The sequence below is a fragment of the Neopsephotus bourkii genome, unplaced genomic scaffold (assembly GCF_033783945.1).
Source record: "Neopsephotus bourkii isolate Nb327-2 ecotype Australia unplaced genomic scaffold, CSIRO-AGI_Nbou_v1 NB_838, whole genome shotgun sequence".
NCBI lineage: Eukaryota > Metazoa > Chordata > Aves > Psittaciformes > Psittacidae > Neopsephotus > Neopsephotus bourkii.
In genome coordinates this window covers 1901300-1926013 of record NW_026901334.1, presented here as the reverse complement: position 1 = coordinate 1926013, position 24714 = coordinate 1901300, and the positions used below count along the sequence as shown (strand labels likewise).

The window sequence follows — 24714 nt, the reverse complement described above, 5'->3', positions numbered from 1 at the left end:
CACAGAGCAGTGATCCTCATCCAAGAGCCCTGTGCGAGCCCTATACCTGTGCAGTTGCCTCCACTCCTGTCCAGTTCATAGCCTTCATCACAGGCGCACCGGAACATCCCAGGCAGGTTCTGGCAGGTCCCAAAGACACAGATGTTCTGGAAGGTGCATTCATCAATGTCTGCAGAACAGGGAGAGCTGGGGATTGAGGATCTGGCATCCCACCTGGAAGCAAAGCCTTGCACCACCAGGGGATGGTTGGGCTTGCTTAGGAATAGATCAGGTGGTGACAGTGCAGTGGAGAGACCAAGCCCAGCAAGGAGGTGGACACTGGACAGTCAGTACCCTGGGCACTCACCCTGGCAGGCCTTGCTGTCCTCTGTGGGGTTGAAGCCCATCTCGCACTCGCAGCGGTAACCCCCGGGCGCATTGAGGCATTGGCCATTCTCACACAGGTTCACGTTGTCTGCACACTCGTCCACATCTGCAGAGAATCCAGCACGAGACTGAGCCGGTGTCCGCGCCATGAGCTCCCCTCAGCTTGCCCAGAAACCCCCATGAGCTGCTTCCCACCCCGCTGCTGGGATGCTGAGGAGGGGGCTGCAATGCTCCGCATCGCATTGACCCTCCCCAAACACACGCTGAGAAGAGGGGGGTCTCTGCTGCAGGCATCTGAGCAGGCTGTGGCTCAGGGCTTTTGGGGACAGTGGCTTTTGGGGGACACCTGCTTTGGGGAACCCCAGACACACGCAGCTGAACCAGGCTGGTGGTTCCGAGGGGAGGACTCCACTTCCCAGCAGGATGCCCATTGAGTCTTTGGGCCTCACCAGAGCAGGAGAAGCCATCCCCATTGAAGCCTTCCCGGCAGGCGCAGCGGTAGGAGCCTGGCGTGTTGACACAGTTGGCGTTGAGGTTGCACTTGTGCTCTTCAGTGGCACACTCATCCAGGTCTGGGGAGGGAGAACACCCTGGTCAGTGCTTTGCCTCTGGCCGTCCCTCTAAGCCCAGGTATATAGTGCAGGGCGCAGAGGACAAGCAAATGGCCCAGGAGACCGCAGCCCCCAGGCACCTGGAGCATTCATGAGGCTCCAACACATCTCTGTGAGCCCCTATGGCCCTGAGGCGCTCCCATGGCAGTGCTGGCACACACAGTGTGGCAGTGAGACACTTCCACACACATACCCACGCTCCCAGTACCTCCCCAGTGCAGGCACACGTACCCTTACATCCCTTCACAAGTGTGCATAGAGCACCCGGACACACAAAGACCCTCTCCTGGATGAGGAACTCACCGTTGCACTTCAGCCCATCTCCAAGCCAGCCTGTACGACACTTGCATTTGAAGCTCCCAGGCACGTTGATGCAGGAGGCATGCATGTCACAGTTGTGAGCCCCAATCTCACACTCATCAATGTCTGCAGGAAGGAAGGACATCAGAGCTGACACAGCTAGGCTTCCCTCAGAGAGGAGGGGGTAAAATCCTGCTAATGGGTCTGGGTACCAACAGCTCCCGGGATTCTGAACCCCAGGGGATGGGAACAAGGTGCTCTGGGGAAGAGGCTGCCCTGAGTTGTACCCTTGAGCTGAAGTGCTCATGGGCACAGCTCTCACCCTGTCACCCCTGGAAGATGGAGACAAAAGGAAGGGCAGGCCCCTGGCTTGGCTGTCAACTAGAAGAGTGCCAGTTCCTGCCTGCAGCCTGCCTGCCCAGGAGGGGCTCCCAGCACACAGCCACATCCCCAGGTGTGCACAGCATCCCGCAGTGCAGGGCTGGTTTCTCTCCATGGCAGCTGCAGGAGGTGTTTGTGAGGGCTCCCACCAGCACCCTCCCAGCCTGGGGTGTTCCTACCTGTGCAGCCTGTGGTTCCCTTCTTGACAAAGTAGCCCAGCTGGCAGTGACAGATGAAGGAGCCCTTCGTGTTTTCACACTCGCCATGCAGGCAGATGTTAGGGTTGAGATCACATTCATTCACGTCTGCAGGAGAGAAAGGACTTGCTTGGAACAGCACAAGAACCATGACACAACTCTGGGGTAACCCTCTGTAGCCCTTCCTCCATCCAACAGCAGCCTTGTGATGCAGTGCTGGCCACAGCCTTGTCCTCACCGATACAGGTCTTCATATCCAGGGATGCCATGAAGCCATCGAAGCAGAGGCAGCGGTACTCCCCAGGGATGTTAGTGCACTGCCCCCCATCACAGATGTCTGGATTATCCTCACATTCATCAATATCTAGAGAGGAGACCAGAATAAAGTTGTTAGAGCCAGTGAAAGGGTATTGTGGGAGCAGGAGGGAGTCACAGGAGGGACTTTGCTCCAAGTCATGTAGTGACAGGACTCTGGAGCCTTTCATGAGGGGCTGGACATTGCAGTGCAAACCAGAAACATCTGTCCAGGAAAACCACCCCTCTGGAAGTGACTTAAAGCCAACACTAAGGCTGACTGGCCATGGACACAGAGGTCTCTGGGGCAGCACCTGTGAGAGCCAAGCTGACTGCTCACCTGCACACGATCTCTTGTCTGGCATCAGAGCATAGCCTTCACTGCAGCTGCATTCGTAGCTGCCCTCCGAGTTGGAGCAGTGTGTGTCACAGCCGCCGTTGGTGATGGTGCACTCATCAATGTCTGGAGGAGAAGGGAGAGGTCAGGCAGCTGCCCATAAACGCCTTGCAACAGAGCTGCTCACAGTGCCCATAACAGAGATAATGTGGGAGAGGTGTTGAAGAGGAAATACCCCACTCCCCCCCCCTCAGCCACAAGAAAGCATCTCCTGCTTTCCATGGCAACCACTTGCAGCTCACACTGGTTTCACAGCTGATGACCAGCCTGGCTGTAGCTCAACCAGGAGGCTCCCCCCTTGCCTTACCCTCAGACACCCCACCAAGCATTTTAAGAGGCATGAGGCCAGGAGGGTTCTGGAAGTACACTGGGGTCGTGGCACAACTATTTGACAAAGAGAAGCACTCACCAACACAGCCCTGCCTGTCCAGGGTGGCCTGGAAACCCGAATCACAAGCACACTGGTAGGTACCAATGACGTTGACGCAGCGTCCATTGCGACACAGGTTGTCACTGAGGGAGCATTCGTTGATATCTGAGTAGGAAGAACAGTTTGAGCAGCTGACATCATGATGAGCATCATCTGGTCCCCTCTCTGGGTACCCCCCACCTACTTCTCTCCCCAGGCTGAATGTCACTGCCCCACTGATCAGTCTTCAGTGAACAGCAGGCAGAAAACAGACAACATCAGTGCAATGAAACCCTGGGAACGACCTCAGTCCCTCCAGGCTAAGTGTGTTCTACCCCCATCCAAGTCTCCCTGTAGCATTACCCTTGAACACACTCTGGTCCTAACATCATCTCACCTATGCAAGTGTTCCCTTCAGATGTCAGCTCATGTCCAGGGGGGCAGATGCATTCGAAGCTGCCATCTGTGTTCATGCAGATCCCACCTCTGCACAGCAGTGGGTCCCGCTCACACTCATTGATATCTACAGAGAATAACATGAAATCATAGAATCATAGATGTGATGGACTGCCCCCTTCAGCTTGGTTTTCCAGATGATGGGGTGGAGCTGGTGCCATGCACCGCAGTCCCATCACCACAGAGGGACATGACAAAAGCAACAGGGCAGTGAATGCAGGTCTTGGGTGGATTGATGGCTGAAGTATCACAGCTCTTGTCTTGAGCTCAGTAGGATGGAAAGTGTAACATGAGGAGGAAAGAAGTCATTAGCTTTGTGCAGATTAGCCAGCAAGGACTAGAAAGATAGTTCCCAGCTCCCATCCAACTATCCCAGGACACTGTCCTAGGATAACAACGTGAACATCCTTGTTACCAGCCTTCAAGTAGTGCCAGCATCACACACAGCGCTAGGAAATAGGCTGTGCACAGCTGAAAAGAAATCACATATGGACAAAGAGAGGAAATTTACTGGGAACTGGGGGAATTCCTGAAATAGATGTAACTGCTGGGAGAGGGAGGTGATCCAGGCGAGGACGGAACTGGGATGCTGAAAAAACTGATAGAGAAGTTGAGAAATGCCAGAATCAAAAAATAAACCCAAGCAAGGGAAACTTCTGGAATGGTGAACTGGAATGGGGATGGTTGGAACCAGAAACCCATGGAAGGAGGAGATGAAGAACTGCAAGTATGGAAACCGGGAAGCCTTGTTGTTGATTCCTGATCTGTGGCCCCTGGAGAAAGCTCTTTGTGATCTCCTGTGATATTGCACAGGTCTTTGTGCTACTTGTGGTGCTTCCCACAGCAAGTGCTGGCTGAATCTGATCCTCTAACTCTGGAAACAGGAATCTGAGAATGAGCTTCTCGATTTTGGTCCCAGAATAGATTCCAAAGATTTGACATCCCTGCTTGCCCCTAGCATTGGCTCGAGATGGTCTGCACTGACAGCAGGAGAGGGGAAAAAAGGGAAAGCCTTCCTGGAGCTGCTCAGAGGATTCATCTGCCCACAGCTGCACTCTGAGACATGGGCATTCAGAATACAAAGCCATGGAGTGCAACATGAATGAACTGAGTGAGCTATAACGAATGCCCCCAAACCCCTTTAGTGCCAGGAGGTTGCCTCCTGCCAGAAGCTGGCAAGAATTCCTCCATCATAAGGCTGAAGCCAAGCTCTTTTGGCAAACACAGGCAGGAAGAAGTTAATCCTTGACCATGGGAAAAGCCATAGTCTTCACAATACACTTTGGGGTGAAATGAGTCAATCCCCTGTCACCTGGAAGAAAGGATAAGGTGGAATGGGCATTATAAAGAACCCCAAACAACCCAACCCAACAATGAAATACAACATCCTTGTATAAAGATATCAGAAATCTCTTTACTGAAAGAACTTAGCAGGGCATCAGTGGGGCTGTGAATCTCAGTATCCCAGAAATGGAGATGGAAAAGCAGGAGAAGAATCAGTGTGAGCTGTGGGAGCCCACACTACAAATCATGTGGAAAGACACAAACCCACACCAGCGGCAGGGATGGATTATAAAGAACTCAGAGAAGCAAATATGAAAAAGAAATCCATGGTATCGAATCAAGCCACAGATTGAAGCGGTTTGAAAGTCCAAGCCAAAGCAGAAAGAGCAGAATATGAAGACTGTCACTCAGACAAGTTCTCCTGGCTAGACAGACGAGGAGAGGAACATGGTATGCCAGGAATTAGAGGACAGCAACAGTCTGGCTGACTTGTTGGAGACAAACTGAGGTACTGAGGTCATTGAGGGGTTTTTTTTAAGCTACAAACAAGAATCCCTCAATTGAAAGCAGATGAGAAGCTGAGAGAATAAAACCATTGGCCAGATGGGAGGAGCTGTAAAGGATGATCTGAGGAGAAAGGATGATTAAACGGGCAGGTGAAAGGGAGCCCTTACAACCCTGACTGGAAATAGAGTGGGCTGGAAGAATGCAGATGGTCTACCAGAACGCCTCATGAAGGACTTGATCTGTGCTATGGGTTTGGGGAACTGGACAGGGGCTTGAATAATGGTTGAGGCTACTGATTCATGGTTGAGGTACAAAAATGCTGCGGATCCCATGGAATGGGGCAGAAAGAGCAGCAGTTGATGAGATCTCACCCAGCAGTGAGACCAGGTTGAGAGTCATTTTAGCAAAGATTGGGTGGAAAGCAGGCCAAGGAAAACTGGTTGAATCAGCAAGATTCAAGCTGGAAGAGATGCAAGCTATCAAATGGTGAACCTCTTGCTGAGCAAGGTATTTCTCCATGTTCTCATGCCAGTGGAGGCATTTGATTTAACGGCACATGGCTGTGGGATGTGCAACGGCAGCAGTGCTATAAAGACCAAAGATTAATCTGTCTTCTAATAGAGAAGTAGAAATAATAGGTCTACTAATGTCAGTAGTGATCTAATCATAACTGACAGCTCCTTGCAAGGAACATACATTATCTAAGAAGGAGACCAAGCTACATGTAACTGAATTAAATGGCCAATGTAGCATGTGAGACATCATTTAGGGCAGGTAGATGAACCAAGTTAGGAAGATACCTGTGGTGGCATGGAGACATCTACGAAAACATCTACAAGTTGAGAAACATTCTGCAATGCTGTTGGAATAGGCATGGTTCACTGCAAGGGTTGAACATACGATACGAATCATGTCTGGAGATGGGTGTTCATTTAGAGTGTGGATATGTAAATAATCAGTGCAGAATAAACAGTAGATGGGTAACACAAGGCTGAAAATAAGTAGAAGGAGATGAGACATCACCCAAAGGAAAGAGCCAAGTGTGCATGAGAACTGGAGCTCACAGCCAATGAGTTCAAGCTGCTGGCCTGGCAGAGCTCCACTGGGCAGTAGCCAATCTCCAGTATAAAGGTTGCCGTCTCCCTACGTAGCAGGAATGAAAATACCAGGCAGGGTTCCTGTCCCAGCTCAGTGGCAATGCCAAGCTCAAGCTCCAGTTGCTGGTGGCTCAAACAAGAGGAGAGGTTAGTGGCCAAGGTTTGGTTCAAGGGGAGGTCGAAGCGAAGGAAGAATGAGCATTGTGTATGAACAAGATGGAAAAGGAAATACAGGGCCTTAGTCTAACGTAAAACAAGGGAGGCAACATTGCCCTGGGATTGCAGGGAAATGCCCTTTGGGTACAGCAAGCAGGAAAGGGATGGGAAAGAACTGGAGGAAAGCTGGTTGGTGGCACCTGGGCTCCCCTGTGGCCTCCCACAGCTGAGGGAACGGTGGCCAGGAGGTGGCAGGGCAGGACCAACGATATCCCGTCAATATCGCACAGAAAGAGCCCAAGATGCACTATACTACATATATATATGAATATATATATATACACATATAGAGTCCTTCCTGATGCTGGTCTGGGCTGCCAGTCTCCTTCTCTGGCTCATGGGGCACCACTATCCCTGGTGCCAGGCACAGGCTCTGGCCTCTGAACCAGGAGGTCACCATGAATAGAGGTCTCTGAATGAAGAACCCCAGTTTTGGGCTCCAAGTCTCACAGCCTTTTCACTGCCTCTGCATGGGGCAGAGCCTTGGGGCACTGCTAGCAGAGACAGCGTGGAGCCCCTCACTGCTGGGCTATTGGCGCAGGCAGAGCACAGCAGTCCCAGGATTACATCTGTGGTGCACTCAGCTCCACACACAGCATCCCTCTCTCTACACGTGCTGCCTTCAGCCCAGCTCCACCTCTGCAATGAAAGCAAGGCAAAAGACTCACTACCCTGGACCCCACTGCTCTCCCAGAGGGCAATGAAGAGATCTGACTTAATACCAAGGAGTGTCCGGACACACAGAGAGCAGCTTGGCACAAAGCCCTGTGTGGCACCAGCTCCTTTCCTCCCTGTTGCACACGAGTAAGGTGCAGCCCTGCCCTGGAGACAAGTCCTTACCCATGCAGTTCTTCATCATCATGAAGCCGCTCTCGTAGCCTTCGAAGCACTCGCACTCGAAGCTGCCTGGCGTGTTGACACAGGTGCCATGGCCACACAGGTCTGGTGAGATGCGGCACTCGTCGATGTCTGTGGGGAGGAAGAGCAGCTAGTGGAGGCAGAACAGACTACAAGCATCACTACAACTGCCCGTACTGCACAGCAAATTCAATGAACAAGGACTGGCAAGTCTGGCCCAGCAGACCAAGGAACTCCTCTTCCTGAAGGGAGAGACAGCAGTTAAACTTTCTCTCTAGTGCAGGATTCATCTTTCATCCCGTGAGCAGAAGGAGCCTTCTGCTCATGGTCCTGCCTTTGGCTTCTCAGTATGTCCCTAAGATAAAAGCTGTGGCTCCTCTGGGTACCACCATCATGCTAAGAATTCCATGAGGTGCACAAGGCTGCAAGATGGGCAAGAGTGTTCCAGAGGAAGCTGCTTTTCCCTTACCTGTGCAGTTCCTTTCTTCAGCATCCAAAGCAAAGCCGTTGCCACAGAGACACCTGAAGCTGCCAATGGTGTTTCGACAGGTCCCATGAGTGCACAAGCCGGAGAAGACCTTACATTCATTCACATCTGTGGGTGAAGACAGAACAGCAACGTTTCAGGGAGGGGATGTCTGCAATGAACCTTCGAGTCCCCAGGCAAACAGCAGCTCCTCTTTGCTCTCACCTTTGTAGAAAGGCCTTCCTGAAAGCACGTCTCCTCGGTTGGCGAAGCCGGGTCCCCTTGGGCAGATGGCCTTGTACTCACTGGAGCCAACCTTGGGACATTCTTCACAGTCGATGCCCCAGGCTGAGCCCACGGAGCAGCAGCACATGTCGATGCGGTACTTGCCTGGCAGAGGCTCCGTGCACTCATCTTCATCCCATTTCATGTAGCACTGCTCCACACGCACATCTGGGGAGAGAGCAGAGCTGAGCCCTTGCCTGCAGCACCCAACCTCTGGGCAAACCAGAGGTATCGGTGCCTGTGACACAGTTGGCAAGGTTCCTGGAACAGCTTTGGCTGGAGCATCCTCCAAACAATGCCCAGGTAGAGGCCATGTGGATGAGGCCACCTTGTTTGTGGTGCTACAAGGGATTTAATAGCATGGACATGGCCAGCCTGTGACTGCAACAGAACCAGAGAAAGGAACCTCCACCGTGTAGTAGTGCAGATGGCCCATATGAAGGGCAGAGTTTTGTCATGGTGTGCCCAGAAAGCAGCCAGGAGTTGGTTTAGGGCTGCTGGGCCATGTCATTAACCAATTAGGTTAATTGTATGTCTACCCCTGAAGTCCACCCAAGGAGAATGACTGTGTTACTAGCTGAACCTGCAGACATGAAGCTAGGGCAGCCTTGCAGGTATGATGTGCCATCACTCAGTTCTCAAGACTGTTGCATGTGGTGGGTAGGGGATGGTTGGACCACTGTAGATAGGGCTGAACAGTGACCAGGAGGTGTCCTTACCCACACATGTCCTAGCAGTGCCATCGAGGGTCAGTCCTTCTGGACACTCGCACCGAAAGGAGCCAGCAGTGTTCACACAGCGCCCATTTGGGCAGACACCAGGGAAGACCTCGCACTCATTCACATCTGTTGGCACAAAAGCAAGGGACAGGCATGAGAGCAGCACAGGGACAAGCCCAGTGTGGCCTTGAGGAGCTCTTGGAGGAGGTGGAAGGAGTCCAGAGCTGCCCAAAAGACTCCATCCTGTCACACAGCCACAGTCATGCCCAGGCACTTCTGCAAGGGCATTCCAAAGCCTTGTCAGAGACAGAGTGGTCCTGTTGGCTGGCATAGCACTGATACAGTGGCATCAGGACCCACAAATGTAAGTACTGCTGATGGAGCAGCTAAACTTGGAAACCCACCTCCAGGTACGTGAATGACAAGAAAATCACCAGCAGGAGTCAGCATGGATGGACCAGGGGGAGTCGTGACTGATGAGCTTGACCTAATTCTATGATAAAGTGGCTGGCCCAGTAGGCAAGGGAGCAGTGGTGGACATCGGCCACCTAACCTTCATTAAGGCCTTGAGCACTGCTTCCCATAAGGTCCTCATATAGAAGCTGCTGATGTATGGGCTGGTTGAGCAGACAGTGAGATAGATTGGAAACTGTCTGAATGGCTGGGCCCAGGGAGTGCTGTTCAGTGGCCTCAGTACTGGGTCTGATCCTGTTTCACATCATCATTAGTTATCAGGATGATGGGGTAAAGCGTATCCTCAGCAGAGCTGCTGATGGCACAGAACTGGGAGGAATGGCTGATACACCAGAAGGTCACGCTGCCATCCAGAGGGACCTTGGCAAGCTGGAGAAATGGGCTGCCAGGAACACTGATAAGTGCTGGAGGTCACCCAGCTGGAAAGCAGCTTGGCAGGAAAGGGCCTGGGGTCCTGGTAGCCACCAAGTTGAACATGAGGCAGCAACGTGCCCTTGCTGCAAAGGCCAGCGGTATCCGGGGCTGCATTAGGAGTGCTGCCAGCAGGCTGAGGGAAGTGATGCTTCCTCTCTACTCAGCATGCGTGAGGGCACAACTGGAATTCAGTTCTGGCCATCACAGTATGAGACAGAGACGGACATACTGGAGAGAGTCTGACAAAGGGCCACAAAGTGTAGATCCCCCACCAAAGACTCAGAGTCACAGGACAGCAATAAAGAGTGACCATGCTCCCAATCAAAACCCTCATCTCCTATGTCCTGCAGCAGTTTACCTTCACACGTGACCCCCTTCATCCTAGCATATCCTCGGGGACAGGCAGTATCTGCAATGAAACAGAGGAATGTCAGTGATGATATGGGCTTCCTCCTGCCTTCCTGGGGGTGGTGCTGGCAGAGCCTTACCGATCTCGCAGCGCTCACAGGGGCTGCCCCACGCTGCCCCCAGCGTGGCACAGCACTCGGATTTCAGGGTGGCCCCATTGATGTTCACCTCGCAGCGCCCATCCTGGATGTTCAACCAGCACGTCCCTTTCATGCTGTCTGGAGAGGCAAAGACAAGACACGAGTGAAGAGCTGCTCCTTGCTGGAGGCTCCCAGCTCCAGGAAGCCAGGCTGCCATGCGAAGCAGCTAGGAGGAAACTATCATGGAGCTGCAGTGGGACTATTGCTCCCTGGTGTCACTTGATCCTTCATGCTGTGGAGTAAAGTGCATGGACACAAACTCTGCTGGTGTCCTGAGCACTGTTGTGCTGTGGAGCAGCATTTCTGTGCTCTCTGATACACCTATTGCATCACTTCTGTGTCCTGCCTTTCTAGTTCCAGCCTGCTCCTCCAGTCCTTTCCTCCAGCTGCCCCTCATCACCTAGGAGTGGGAAGTGGGTACCCTACCATCTTGATGAGAAGGGATCTACTTCATCCTGATGTGCCTTCATGTCAGCACACTACAAACCCATCTGCTGAGTGAGAACCCACCATCCTGATGCCCTGAGGATCCCCTGGGACCCCATGGCTGTAGCACAGCTGGGGATCTCCATGTCTGCTGCTCACTGCTCAAAGCACTGCCTGAGGCTGCAGCTTCTCAGGCTCTCAGGATGCATGAGTCAGATGTTAACTGCTACCAACAACCAAAGAAACACTGGATGAGAAAGAGAGGGGTCAAAAGATCCCCATCCCCAAGCCACGAATACAAGGCTTGCTTCAGATGAACAGCAAGGGGTGATGATGGGCACTACTGATACCAGCCACTGTCCCAGAGCTGCCTGTCACATCCTTACCCACACAGATGGTGCCGCTGGGGTCCAGCTTGCTGCCAGGGGAGCACTCACAGGCAAAGGAGCCAGCATTGTTCCTGCAGACACCGTTCACACAGGGGTTAGAGGTGCACTCATTGATATCTGTGGGAAGAAAGGGACTGTCACTGCAGTGAGTGCCATGGGACCTTGTTTTCTGGGCCAGAGACTGCGGGGAGATGATAAAGAACATGAAGAAAAGAGGCTTTCAATCACCCAGAGGACCCTCAGTCCAGGCCATTTTTCACCTTCTTTACAGAAAACCTTTTTTTCCCCTCTAAACAGACATTCATGTGCAAAGGGCCAGTTCTCAAACATCTGAGGACTTTGTGGTCAGCAAATCATTTCCCCCACTCCAAAGTGTAAGCTTGCAATCAAATTGCCAAAACTGGCAATTTTGGTCAAGTTTTAGCTAAAAATCGAGGGCCCTAGAGGAAATTGTTGTGGTTTTCTGTCACTGAAGAGCCCAGATGGTCTGGGTTTGGATGTCTGCGCTTTTGGATGAAGTGTGAAACTTGCCCCTTGCAGGAAAAGAAACCACAAACCCAAAGCCTGGATCTGCTCCAGTTCAAACCACTGCGGTCAAAAGGGAACCAAAGACACGTTAGACCTTGAGCTCCCTTTCAGGCATGAAGATGCTCTCAGGTCCCTTCAAGTCACGTTACCTTCACAGGTATCTGTCTCCGTCCTGAAGACGAAGCCCTTGGGGCAGGTGCAGGTGTAGCTGCCGGGTGTGTTGCGGCACAGTCCATTGTCACACAGCAGGCGATTGACAGTGCATTCATCAACATCTGCGGGCAGAGAGATGGGGTTGATGAGCTACAGCATCTACAGAGCCTGAGAGGCACAGAAATGCATCACCCCCCTCAAAGCAATGCCATGTGGAAGGTATGTTACATCACATACATGTAGCCCCTTGCTATGCAATGGACATACATGTAGCTTGCTTGGTACAAGGTGCTCTGCAAACACAAAGCACCTTGTGCTCTTCCATGTGGACAACGCATCCCTGAATGGGAGCAGTGCTTGAGGGCATCAGCTCTATCACCCCAGGCTCCTGTGCAGTCAGAGCCTGCATCTGGCTCCTAGGTCCACACTGAGTGCGTGCCACCCTCTCCCCAGCATCCCTGAGCTCCTGGGTCCCTGCCACAGGGAGCTGGAGCTGCCCTGAACTCACCCACACAGTTCTTGCCCGTGGGATCGGACTCGTAGCCCAGGTTGCAGATGCAGCGGTAGCTCCCGCGCAGGTTCTCGCACATGCCATTGGGGCAGATGTCAGGGTTGAGGGCACATTCATTGATGTCTGCACAGGGAAAGAAGGCAAATCAGATGGATCCTGGCAAACGCAAATACAGAAATCTGCCCCCCATGAATTCTTCATTGTTCCTTACAGTGGGCACCCCACTGCAGAAATCCTTCCTTCCTGTCCTACTGGTTTGATCCAGGAGGTCCTGGAGACCCCTTTTCCTCTCTTTCTGGGGCTTTGGCACTGGGCATCTCGTCCTGGGGATACACAGGTATGATCAAGCACAGGGCTCTGAGCTCAGAAGGAGAGAACTGGATAAGGGTTGAGATAAACCCAGACTCAGCTCCATATCAAGGGCTCTCAGGTCTTTCTGTTACATTCCTGGCTCTCCTTACAGTATCTTTATCCCAAGTACTCATGGCACACCATTTACTTATCCCTTCTAATGGTAAAGCTGGGAGGAAGAACTGGTTGTAAGACGCTATGAGCAGGATGCTGGGTCCAGCTGGGGCAAGGGCAGAGCATGATGGGCAACCTGCTGTGGTGCCCAGGCAAAGAGATTTGAGCCTGGCTGGAACCAGGCTGCCCACAGAACAGGGCAGGTTTGTGTTTGTGCAGCAGCGTCCTCACGGTGCCATAGAGCCAGATGGCAAGAAGCCCAGGCCAGGGCTTCCCAGACACTGCTGGCCTTTGTCTCCACGCCGTTGGATTTCGGTTACATCCCCAGGGAAATGCAACCCTGGAGAGCACTGAGTGCATCCAGCCCTGGCTGTGGGCAGCAACGGGCTGACCAGAGCACGTCTGATGCTAGCTTCTTGCTAGAAAGCATCTTATCGTTAGCCTGAGAGTGACTTTGGCCCAGAGACGGTGCCCTGGAAGGAAGCCCAAGAAGTCACCAGGGTTTTGCCTCTGGCTCATTCCCATTTGGAAAGTTCTGAAAGACCGGAGCTCTCTGGCTGCGTTGTGCTCTTCCTGCTGATCCAAGCACTGCCCGGGGCTGGCAGCACAGCCGCCTGCCTGACCTCTTGCTGTCTAATTCAAAGCAGCCCATTGGCAACACATCCCAACACACGCTTATCACCTCCCTCTCCCTGAGCCCTCTTCCCCCGTGACCACGGAGCTGGAGGGCAGAGGATGGAAACAAGCAAGAGGATGCAATTGGTCATGCTCTTCATTCCCACCAAAGCAGGGAGTAAAGCCAGACTCTGTGTGTGCATCCCCAGCAACGGAGTTCCCACAGGGTGCCAGGAATCAACTCCTTGATTCAATGCACAGTCCTCGGGGATGCTTGCTCAACATTAACTCATGGAGGGAGGAGACAAGACACACAGCACTGCTCTCTCCCTGTGCCCAAGCTCACATCCCACCCACTGACACTCACTCACACAGATAGGCTCTTGCATGCACTCACACCCACCCAGGCTATGCAAACTACCCTGTGCTTACTCACAAACAGCTCTTACATACACGGGTGTCATGGACTAACTCTCCAGCACACCCTCCGCAGTGCCAAGCCTCCCATGGCACACACACCTACAGATGCATGCATGCTCCATTAAAAGCAGCTGAAAGAAAGAGCTGAGAGTGATGTTAGAGGTGCTTGTCTAACCTCTGGCCCATGGGATGCACGTACCTCTGCCATCAGCTGTTATTCCAATGCCACTGCTGCAGAGCGCCTGGAATTCAGCTGTGTGGAAAGCACAACAGAGCTGTTAGCTTTTCTAGACAGTTCACACATAGTCACATCAACTCTTGGTAATGCTGGATTTATTGCTTGGTTGGATGTCACCTATGGGCTTCCAAGCAGTGTCAGTTTACACTTATACAATGTGTATTTTAGAGCTGACACTCAATAGAAGCCCTGCAAAGAGATCAGCATCAGATTTGTGGACCCAACCTCAATCTGTAACCGCGTGGCATTCCTTTCCCACTGCCTATGGCTCTCCCATGTCCCTGCCAAGCTGTGAAGGCCATCTCCAGGAGCTGGGATGTCTCTCAGCACCTCCCAGGCTCCTTGCAAACTCAGATGGAAGAGGAGCTCACCAGAGTTCTTGGCTGGACAGGGCTGGCAGGGCTCTCCAAAGCCATGGTCCGGGTTAGCGCAGCAGCACTCAGACTTGGTGACTGCCCCTGGGAAGGGACGAGCACATGTGCCCTTCTTAATGCCTCCGTAGCAGGTGCTGCGCATGTGGGTGTCCACACAGACCCGTCCATCCACGCCGATGGCCAGGCCCCCCAGGCACTCGCAGCGGAAGGAGCCCTCTGTGTTGATGCACCAGCCATTCATGCAGATCCCTGGTGTCTCACACTCGTCGATGTCTGAAAGAGGAAGGAGAAAGTGGCTGTCACTTACCCACAGGCAGGAGACACTGACAGGAGCTTTGCCCTCTTTTGCAGGGTGACTTGGATGCTAAGAGGGAGCCAGAGGTGCAGTTAGAGCATCACATCCCTTGTGTGCTCTGCTGACTCTTCCTGATGGTTCGAAGGAAGCAACAGGGGTCTTTGGTCTCCTGAGACCCAGATCATTCTCTGTTTACAGCTCAGTGACCCAGAGAATTCACCCCATGCCACAGCAGCGTGTCAAAGAAGTGCTGTGCTCTCCTCCTCCTCCTTTCTCCACTCTGCCTTCACATTCTAACCTGCCTGGCTTTGGGAGGTGGCCCACAAAGCGCACTGGAATGTGCTGGGGAAGCTGTGGAGATGACTGCTGCCAGCTCACATAGGCAACAGGAAGCTTCACAGCCCTGTTTTACCTCCCCCAGAAAGAGGATTGAAGCTCCAGTTTGTGGAGGTGCAAGAACATTTCCCCTGTGCCCATTTTGCTGTGAGGGGCTCATTTCTGAAGGCAGAACAGGAGATGTTTGGCAACAGCCTTGGTTTTCCTCATCTCCTCTTGTCTCAGACACATCACAAGTCCCCAGGAATGTGGGCAGCAGGCTGGGAAGAGGACAAGGACCAAGGCTGGGGACCTACGCACCGACACAGTACCGCCCATTGGGAGCCAGCACGAAACCAGGCTTGCAGATGCACTTGAAGCTGCCATCCTCATTGATACACATCCCATTGAGGCACATGTTGGTCGTGGCACATTCATCATGATCTGGGGAGGACAAACAGAAACCATGAGTTGAGGCTGAGAGCATCAGCAAGGCTCTCCTGTGCTCAAAAACACTCTGACTCCCATCTCATGGTCAGATTGGTTCTTATGGCACTGGGTGCTAATCCTCAGGGCAGAGTTCCCACTGCTGCTCCTGGGTGAGAGCTGTCCTGCTGCATCCCTGCTGCTCTCAGTACCATGGTCACCATGCAGCACACAGTAGGTCTCAGACACTGGCTGCTGGAGAATGTCCTTCCACACCCAGCCCTGCCCATGCTCCTGGACCCCAAAACCTACAGGAGCACTCCAGCAGCACTAGCACCCTTACAAAACACCTTCCCATTTCAATCCTCTCATTTTAAGATGCACTCTGCCCTAGAGATGAAGGGAATACAGCAGAGATTAATCACCAAACCCTATGAAGGACATAGTCTCAGTCCCAAGTGCATCGGGAGATAGCTTACCAACACAGTTCTTGCCATCAGGGGTGATTTCAAAGCCTGCATTGCAGATACACTGGAAGCTTCCATCAGTGTTAACACAGCGGCCGTTCCTACACATCACCCCGTTCATGATGCACTCATCGATATCTGCCAGGGAAATAAACACAGGAAAGTAGCAGCAGGTGGAGAGAAAAGCAATCCAGTTTAGGATCAGATCCAATTTAGGATTATAGAATCATAGAATGGTTTGGGTTGGAAGGGACCGTAAGATCATCCAGTTCCAACCCCTGTCACTGGCAGGGATGCTTCACATTAAGACCATGTCACCCAAGGCTCTGTCAATCACCTTCACAGAGAAGAACTTCTATCTTATCTCCAACCTGAACTTCCCCTGTTTCAGTTTGAACCCATCACCCCTTGTCCTATCACTGCAGTCCCTGATGCAGAGCCCCTCTCCAGCATCCTTGTAGCCCCCTTCAGACACTGGAAGCTGCCCTGAGGTCTCCACACAGCTTCTCTTCTCCAGGCTGAACAGCCCCAAAATGCCACATGGAGCAGGTGTTGTAAAGAGGAAGTGAGGACCTGATTTCCACCACCAGAAAGAGAACCACAAGAAGGATTCAGCTTAAAAGATTTAGTGTCTCTTCCAACCCCAACCATTCCATGATTCTATGACTCTTCGCTCTCCTCCCCCTTTACAATCATTTTCCTTTGGTACCTTGGTCTCATAACCCACTGACAGTCTTACAGTACGCTGTGTCCTCCCCAAAAGAGAAACAGAACACACTTACCAATGCAAGCCTGCTTTGTTGGGGTGCTCTGGAAGCCCTCATGGCACTTGCAGTGGTAGGAGCCCGGTGTGTTCACGCAGTCACCATGCACGCAGGGGCTGCTGGAGCACTCATCCACATCTGCAAGAAGAAAAGCCCAAACCCATGAGTCACCGTGATAGACAGCAAGCTCCAAGGAGAGGCAGCAAAGGCTGCCTTGATCCTGTCCTTTCAACCCCAGCACTCAGCATCCTGACACCACAACCAGTAATGGATGCATCCCTTCCCTCAAGCGAACCAACTGCAACACTCAGCTTGGTGTCATCTGCAGACTTGCTGAGGATGCCCTCAGTACCACTATGGCGTTGATGAAGACATTAAAGAGCACTGTTCCCAGAATGGACTCTTGAGGGACACCACTCGTTACTGGTTTTCACTTGGACATTGAGCCATTGTCTGTAAGCCTTTGAACACAGTCCTCCAGCCAATTCCTTATCCATCCAGCGGTCCCTCTGCCAAACCCACATCACTCCAATGTAGAGGTAAGAATGTTGTGGGTAACTGTATTAAAGACCTTACAGAAGTCCACACAGATGACAGCCACAGCTCTTTCCTGTCCACTGATGCACTCACATCAAAGGCCACTAGATGGGTCAGGCACAATTTGCCCTTGGTGAATCCCATCAGCTCCCAACAGACCCAGCTTCTCAAAGGCAGACCCGTGATCATAGAAGCCAAAACCTTGAGTATGGCAGCAGGCATGCAGCCTGCATTCACCCTGTTTGATTCTGCTCCTCCTTCCTGAGCCCTTTCCTCTGGGAGGACAGAATAACACCGTCTGCTCTCAGTGACATACAGTCTCTTGGTGCTTCTAAGTTGCCTTGCTGCAGTATCATCAGACCCTCTATGGATCTAGGCTGTATGATTGGCTCTTCCTGGATCTTCTCTACTCACATACCCATCATCCTCCAAACCCAGTGTTGTGTCTCTTATGTAGGGGCACTTCAGAGGAGGGTTCTTCCTTCTTCCCTGAGCAGAAGCAAGGATCCAATCTCTTCATCTTGAGACTTACTTATGCCAGTCAGCTCGAGGTTGAATTCAGGCTTACCTCCCCTTGCACAGCCTTAATGCAGGGCTGTCACTCAGGCTGGGCCAACACACAACGCCACGCAGTATCGCACATTCCTGGCTACTACACTGCTGCTTGTGGCAGTGCTGTGGCTACCACAGGAGTGCTCACCCTCGCAGGGCACACACCCCCTTTCTGCCACGCTGCTTTCTAACCTGACATGAGCCCTCTGTCTCCAGTGCCTTGTGTGGGTCTCTGACTGCGATGGGGGCTATGGGGCAGCAGCTACTCACCAATGCACTCCCCGCGCACGTCCTGCTTGTAGCCCATGTTGCACTCGCAGCGGTAGCTGGATGGGGTGGGGATGCAGCGCCCGTTCAGGCAGAGGTTAGTGAAATGCTTGCAGATGTCAATGGTCTGATTCAAAGTGGCAGTTCCTGCAAAGCACAACAGACAGCATCAGGCAGAGGATTACAGCTCCCTTGACTGTGCTCAGGAAGCACAAGGGTCCTTAAGTCCAAACCCTGTGACAACGATGCTCCTGAACAACCATGGGGCTGCAGACACAAACTCAGCTGCCTCAGGAGCCTCTGCAGGGTGCTGCAGTACCGGGCTGACATGCACGAGATGCCTCAGCCTCTTGGAAGAAAGGTGGGAATCAATATTTATTGACATCCAGTGCATCTTCACAGGCTTCAGCCCTTAGCATGGAGCTATACAGGGATGCCCATGAGAGAGGTACCCAAAGTGGTAGGAAAACCAGTTTTGTAGGGGGGGAGGCAGAGAGGGAGGTGCTAACGTGAAAGCTTCATTCCTATTTGGTCATTAGGAAGATACTGTGTACGGGAGCCAGGCTCAGCTCTTGCCTTGCCAGCAGATGCTGTTTGATCTGCTTCTGGCCTCAGCACCCTGCACAGCATTAGTGTCACATCCCATCGCTCGCCTTGTGTCAAAATAAACCCCGTTGCTGTCTAAGAACAGGGCCGTGTGCAGGGACCAGCAGGCAGGAGGAGGCGCTGCCGTGTCCTGAGACAAGCAGCCACAGTGGGTCAGCGCAGCAAGCAAGTCAGTTTAATTACCAATGCTGGAGCTTCCTGCGCCCATTCCAGGCAGACCGGGGATCCCGCCTTGTCCGTTTGCCCCATTTGGTCCAATGCCTCCAGGCCCATTGAGTCCTGGCCCAACACCGTTGGGCCCGAATCCAGGAATTGCTGGAAAGTTCCCAGGGAACCCTGGCACGACTGGGAGTCCTTCGATGCAGAGCCTGCGGTACTCATCTGAAACAAAACAGCTGCCTTAGTGCTTCTCCAAGAGGGCCAGAACCCTCCTGCTGCCTCTGCCGGAGTGCAGGGAACAGAGGGATGGAGAGGGACTGGCAGGGAGCAAAGAGGATGGGTGCTGATGGGAACAGGGCAGATGGGTGAGGAGAGCTTTAACACCCTTTGCTCCGGAGCAGATGGTGAGACACAGCTTGCCAGGGTGTTTGGCAACAGCTTCTCAGGGTGCATGGCACCATGGGCTCCCTTCATGCAGGAAAGGACAGGACATGGGAAGGTGCCAGACTCTGTAAAGCTCTGCCCTGCTCAGAGCTGGTGTTGGAAGAAGAGAGGCAGAGAGCCGTATTTACAGTGCTGTGCCTCCCCGAGGCCTCCTGCTGCCTGGGCTCACCCTCATTTAGCCCCACGGTTCAATTATGGTCTGAGCCAAAGGGAGCTGAAGGGGCAGAAAGAAAGGGACAACTTCTTGCCTTGGCTGAACTCATCAGGCTCAGCTTCAAATGAGACCCAGGCAGGACAGCCAGCATCCCTGTGTGACCCTTCCCTGCATCATATGGTGATGATCCTCCACATCAAACCCTGGGTTCCACCATGGCCATCAGAGCCAGGACTTGCCCATGGATGGAAGCTCTTTGTGGTGCACTTACCAGAGCCGCGGACAGGGCACATCTCTGGGGTCTGAGCGATGGCCCAGCAGCGCCCGGAGTCGCAGCAGCACTGCATCTTGGTGTACTGGCCAGGAAGGTCCCCGGCACAGCGGCCCCCGATCAGCGCAGAGAAGCACGCCCCGATGCGCTGGTCTGCAGAGGGAGAGGACGAGGAGCCACGTTCACAACCTCTCATCACCACGCTCCGGGTGAGTGCCCATTCCCAGTGGGGCCTTTTCCAGCTGCCCAATGTCCCAGCCTGACCTCCTGCTCTGCCTCATCCTCCCCACATGATGAGGTTCTCCAGCCCCTCCATCTGGAGCACGCGAAGGCTGTAGGGCCAGGCCTCATTTCCCAGTATTACATCTCATATCCCCATCTAGGCTTCTAAATACTATAAGCAGGTTGAACAAGAACCAGAAACAGGCAGTAGGTGGGCAATCCCTCTCCACTGGGAGCTGGGCAAGCTGACCCAGCAGATTCTGGCTGAATTCACAGATGAGATCCCCCACCTCATCCCATGCTTCCTCACCTTCCCAGGGAAATGGGGTTATTTACAGGTCTATCTCCTCTCACCAGAGCTGCTGCACTTACAAAACATGTCAGAGATGGGTTCCCCCACTGACCAGCTCCAGCTGGGACAGGGAACAAGCTGAGATGGGGTGGTCTGCAGGAGACCACTGTAGACACTGACACTATGGGCACCAGGACCTATCCCCTCGCTGGGGACAGATAAACTGCTATGGACTACATCATATTAAACAAAATAGCATCCTGGGGCTAAGATGTCCATTCTTCAGGTTCCTCCTCTGACATTAGCATCTGTCTTGCTTAGTTGTATTTGTGAGCAAGGGTTGGCCATCAATGCGAACAGTGAAGTCCAACAGGCCCTGAACTTGGCTACATGGAGGCTTCTCCTCTCTTGGGCCTAAAAACACTTCCTCATGATAGAAACAACCCAGTGCTGCCTGCTGCTGTTGTGAGGGCTCCCAGGCTGAGTGGGCAAACCCCAGCATTCCTGCTCCAGGCTGAAGTCTTGGCAGAGCTGGCAGACCACAGTGGTCAGAGTTCCCTGCACCACTTTGGCCAGGCTGGGGATCCAGGTACTTCCTGCATCAGTGATCCCTGATGCCGTGCTAAGGAAGGGCCTTCCCACAGCCATCTCTGTCCAATGTGGTCCAGCACATCTCAGGCCTGGCAAGGACCTGAATCTCATTCCCACAATTGATTTAATGGCAAATGTCCCAGGCTTCCCACGAGGACGCATTCCCTGCCAGGTCCCAGCATCTCTCACTAAACAAATGGACCTGTTCCTAATTCCACATCCCTCCAGCCTACCCACTCCCATTCCCAGTGGATGCCCGCTTCAGGTCATGGGTCAGTTCCCACAGCCTGGGCTGAGCTGGGAGGAGAACAAGTCCTGGATGGTGGTCAAAGTGCATGAGCCTGGCCAAAGCCACAGACACCGAGGCTGGCACCAGTGTTTGGTGTGTGTGGAATCTGGACCAGGCCCAGGAGACTGAGGGTCTTTCACACGTCTAGCAGGCTCCGTCTGGCACCAAATCCTCCAGGAAAACCTGGAATCTTCCACTCATTCATCTCCTGCCCTTATTTCTCAAGTGAATTAATGAGGGGGAAAGTCTGGTGTGATTTCTCATCTGTGCCTCTGGCCAGCAGGCTGACACTTCCCTCAAGTACCGTTGGGATCAGTTGCATGGAGCTGTTTGATCTCTGGGCTGTGGTTGCATGTCTTCTCTCATCACAGCTCAATGACTTCCAGAGGACAGTGACCCCATTTAAAGCCAGGGGCACCAAACCCACAGGTCTTTTCCTCAGATATTTCCTTTTCTGGGGTTCATGGGTTCAGCCCCTTCTGGGAAACTTCATCCACCAAGGAAACTTGAGTGAGGGGACTGAATGCAACCCTGATTAGCTCCTACTTGCAGTGAAGGGCAGTACAAGGACAGGGGTGTTTAGGTCATCCCAAGCCCTTGATCTCTGCCAGGTGGCAAGAGTGCAAGAGCAATTCTCATGCCCTTGAGGTTTCAGCAGGTGCTGGAGGTAGGAGATGGCACCCTGACAGGTTGATGTTCCTCAGCATCCTCTCAATGCAGAAAGAAGCTGCTCTCTGGACAAGCCAGGGCAGGATAGTGGGGCCATCTGGGAAAGCTGCACCTCCAACCCTTAACGGGTTTAGGGCTGAGTTAAAATGAACCTCGAGATCTGAGGGTGGCAGTTTGGAATAAGCCCTTTGGGCATTAGAGAGGATAGATCCCACCCGGCTCCTACTGCTCTTCTGTGGGATGCTTGCTGTCCTGAAGCTGTGATACATGGTGACAGCCAGGCAGTTAATGGGTAAGGAGGGATTTGGAGAAGGCAGCCTCCCTCCCCACAGACAGACATGTGCTGACAAGTTTGACAAGGCAGCGAGGTCACAGCAGTGTGTGCAATGGAGGGAATGGTCCAGCCCTTACTCATCTGGACGCGGTTATTAAATTCAGCTGCCTTTGCTGCAGTTTGCAATCATCTCTCTCAGAAATAAAGGTCAGAGCTAATTGAAAACTCATCTGGAGCTGCCTTTGGGCAGAGAGAGGGGTGGATGGAAAGAACAGCGGGTCTCTGCAGTCCCCCTGTGACCTCCTGCAGGACCACCCACACCAGCACAAAGCCATGGTGGGTTTGTTCTGCCTCCCCCTGCAGCTTTACAGGGAACAGGTTTGCACAATAACCCTGTAAATCAGATAATGCTGCAGGCAAGAAAGGAGGTAAAATTCCACATGAGATTAGACAGTGCACAGAGGTGGGGGATAGAGCCACAGGTCTGCCAGAGGTCTCTGATTCCCCTGTTCAAGATTGAACCCATCACCCCTTGTCCTATCACTGCAGCCCCTGATGCAGAGCCCCTCTCCAGCATCCTTGTAGCCCCCTTCAGACACTGAAAGCTGCTCTGAGGTCTCCACGCAGCTTCTCCTCTCCAGGCTGAACAGCCCCAGTGTTCTCAGCCCGGCTCCATACAGGAGCAGCTCCAGCCCCTGAGCATCCTCATGGCCTCCTCTGGACTTTCTCCAGCAGCTCCATGTCCTTATGTTGAGGACTCCAGAACTGCAGGTCATCTGTGCACAAGGTGTCTAAGACCGGTTGTGCACCTGCAAAGGACTTTGCAGTTTTCATCCCTGTTTCTTTGCTTGGTGATGGGGTAGGGACAGGAGGAGATGGAGGAATGGAAAGTCCTGGTGCTGCTTCCCAGGAGAGCCCTTCAAAGGGTGGGTATTTCTCTCATTCTGTGCCTTGTCGTGTACAGAAACTGAGAAGCCCAAGTGACCAAGCCCAAGCCAGTGGTTGCAAAAGGCAGTTGGCTTTGTCTACAAAGGACTTGAGGGCTATTAGCTCAGAATGGAGCTGCAACACAGCAGCACGTAGCCAAAGGTCTCCCACCCAAGATGTCCAATGGTGCTTGGTTTGCAAGGAAGGAGGATGCAAAAAGGAGCCTCATACTGCGGTGAGGACAGTCAGTCTAGACCGATGATGCCATCCTGTGGTCCCTGTTTTGGAAAACTCACCAGTTTCCTTCTTGTCTGGGTAAGATTAGATGGTGGTGTCTGTCTCAGTGAAGAGTCACGCTAGAACCAAGGCACAAAGCACAAAGCATCCCTCCGTGCACAGCTCCCGCATCCCTCAGTGCCTTGGTTGCTACTGAGGAGCTCTGCTCAGGGCCCTAGCTCCTTATCAACCTGCTTTGAGCCTGTGACCCTCACCCCATTTCCCTTTGTCATTCCTTGCCCTCAGAAATATCTCCTCCTATTTCCTTATTCCTCTTGCTCTTTCCTTCCCTGGATAATGACCAAGGTGGGTGAAAAGGTGTCCCCAGGCAGGTGAACTCCTCAGTGACACCCTCACAACCTTCTCTGAGCCCAGGACGTCGCAACCATAAGCAAGATCTGGCCCTACCCAGAACTTTAGGCAATAAATGTGCTGCTGCTGCCCAAGCAAAGCAAGACCCAAATCCTTCAGAGCATTTGCTGCACTATCAGGGAAGAAGAGCAAAGAAAGCGATGTGCAGAAGTGCTGACTTGCCTCAAACAGGGGAACACCATGTGCATGTCTGGAAACGCATCTGCAAGGCTGTTTCCTTAAGCTGTTCTTGGAAAGCAACACATTGGACTGGAAAGGGAAAACCCAGCTCCCAGCCTGCTGGAGCTTCTGCAAGACCCTGAGCCTGCCTTTGACAAGCCTGACTGAATGAAGCTGCTCTGAACATGCGTGGAATTGGATTCCTTGTGTCAAGCACAAGTGGTTGAATCATTCAATAAATCACAGCGTAGCACAGAATCATAGCATCGAGTAGGCTGGAAAAGACCGTTAAGATCATCAAGTCCAACCATTATCCCAGGACAGCCAAGCTCCCACTAAACCATATCACTGAGGGCTTCGTCTACGTGGTTTGTGACCACTTCCATGCTCGTTTCAAACTCTGACAGCCTTTCTCCAGCTTTGCTGCTGTTCCCGTTTCACACTGAAAGCACCTAATGAGGGTTGGGCTCAACCCAAGCTCGGGGCCTTGCTGTTTCAGCTGCAGAAACTACAGGAGATTGTGCAAATGCAATAAAAAGGTGTTTACTTTACTAAAAAGGGAGGGGAAAGGGATGGGAATATATGAAGGCTGCCACCATAAAGTCACCACTTCGCCAGTGCTGGTGCCCCATGATATATGAGGCCCTGTGGTCACGTCCAGTCTAAACATCTGGAGGTGGCAGTGTGACAATCTCTTCAGCTCTCTCCTGACGCTGTTCATCCATGTTATGTATTCGTTTCCAGTTTTACAAACTATTCCTGTGATTTATTTCAATCGGGGACTTGAACGACCATAAACCCCAAAACCAAGCACTAAAACCCCCCTCAAATGCTAGAAACAAGTCAGGGTTTGCAAAATCTGGATCCCAGGGCAACAACACCCCAAAAGTAATTGTGTCTTATGCCAGAATAAATACTGTCTGTCCCAAAACGTGGCAGCACAGCAGCAGCATGTATGAGCTGAGGGAAATGGCTGGAGCATGATGTA

The 24714-nt window shown here is 52.7% G+C and overlaps 1 protein-coding gene across 1 annotated transcript in view; it reads right to left on the bottom strand.

Annotated features, from left to right (window-relative positions):
• LOC133213610 (fibrillin-2-like) overlaps nt 1–24714 on the bottom strand; it is a 93398-nt gene that overhangs the window by 16400 nt on the left and 52284 nt on the right. Inside the window, exons 10-35 of the mRNA XM_061355944.1 lie at nt 19656–19808; nt 18811–19008; nt 18025–18168; nt 16684–16803; nt 15914–16039; nt 15330–15452; nt 14396–14671; nt 13986–14039; nt 12284–12409; nt 11772–11897; nt 11092–11211; nt 10220–10357; nt 10090–10140; nt 8844–8969; nt 8065–8292; nt 7843–7968; nt 7356–7484; nt 3353–3478; nt 2956–3081; nt 2490–2612; nt 2094–2219; nt 1838–1963; nt 1281–1403; nt 816–938; nt 347–472; nt 47–169 (exon numbers count right to left, since the gene is read on the bottom strand). Of these exons, the coding sequence (XP_061211928.1) occupies nt 47–169; nt 347–472; nt 816–938; nt 1281–1403; nt 1838–1963; nt 2094–2219; nt 2490–2612; nt 2956–3081; nt 3353–3478; nt 7356–7484; nt 7843–7968; nt 8065–8292; nt 8844–8969; nt 10090–10140; nt 10220–10357; nt 11092–11211; nt 11772–11897; nt 12284–12409; nt 13986–14039; nt 14396–14671; nt 15330–15452; nt 15914–16039; nt 16684–16803; nt 18025–18168; nt 18811–19008; nt 19656–19808 (3486 nt within the window). The remainder of the gene's footprint in view (nt 1–46; nt 170–346; nt 473–815; nt 939–1280; nt 1404–1837; nt 1964–2093; nt 2220–2489; nt 2613–2955; nt 3082–3352; nt 3479–7355; nt 7485–7842; nt 7969–8064; nt 8293–8843; nt 8970–10089; nt 10141–10219; nt 10358–11091; nt 11212–11771; nt 11898–12283; nt 12410–13985; nt 14040–14395; nt 14672–15329; nt 15453–15913; nt 16040–16683; nt 16804–18024; nt 18169–18810; nt 19009–19655; nt 19809–24714) is intronic.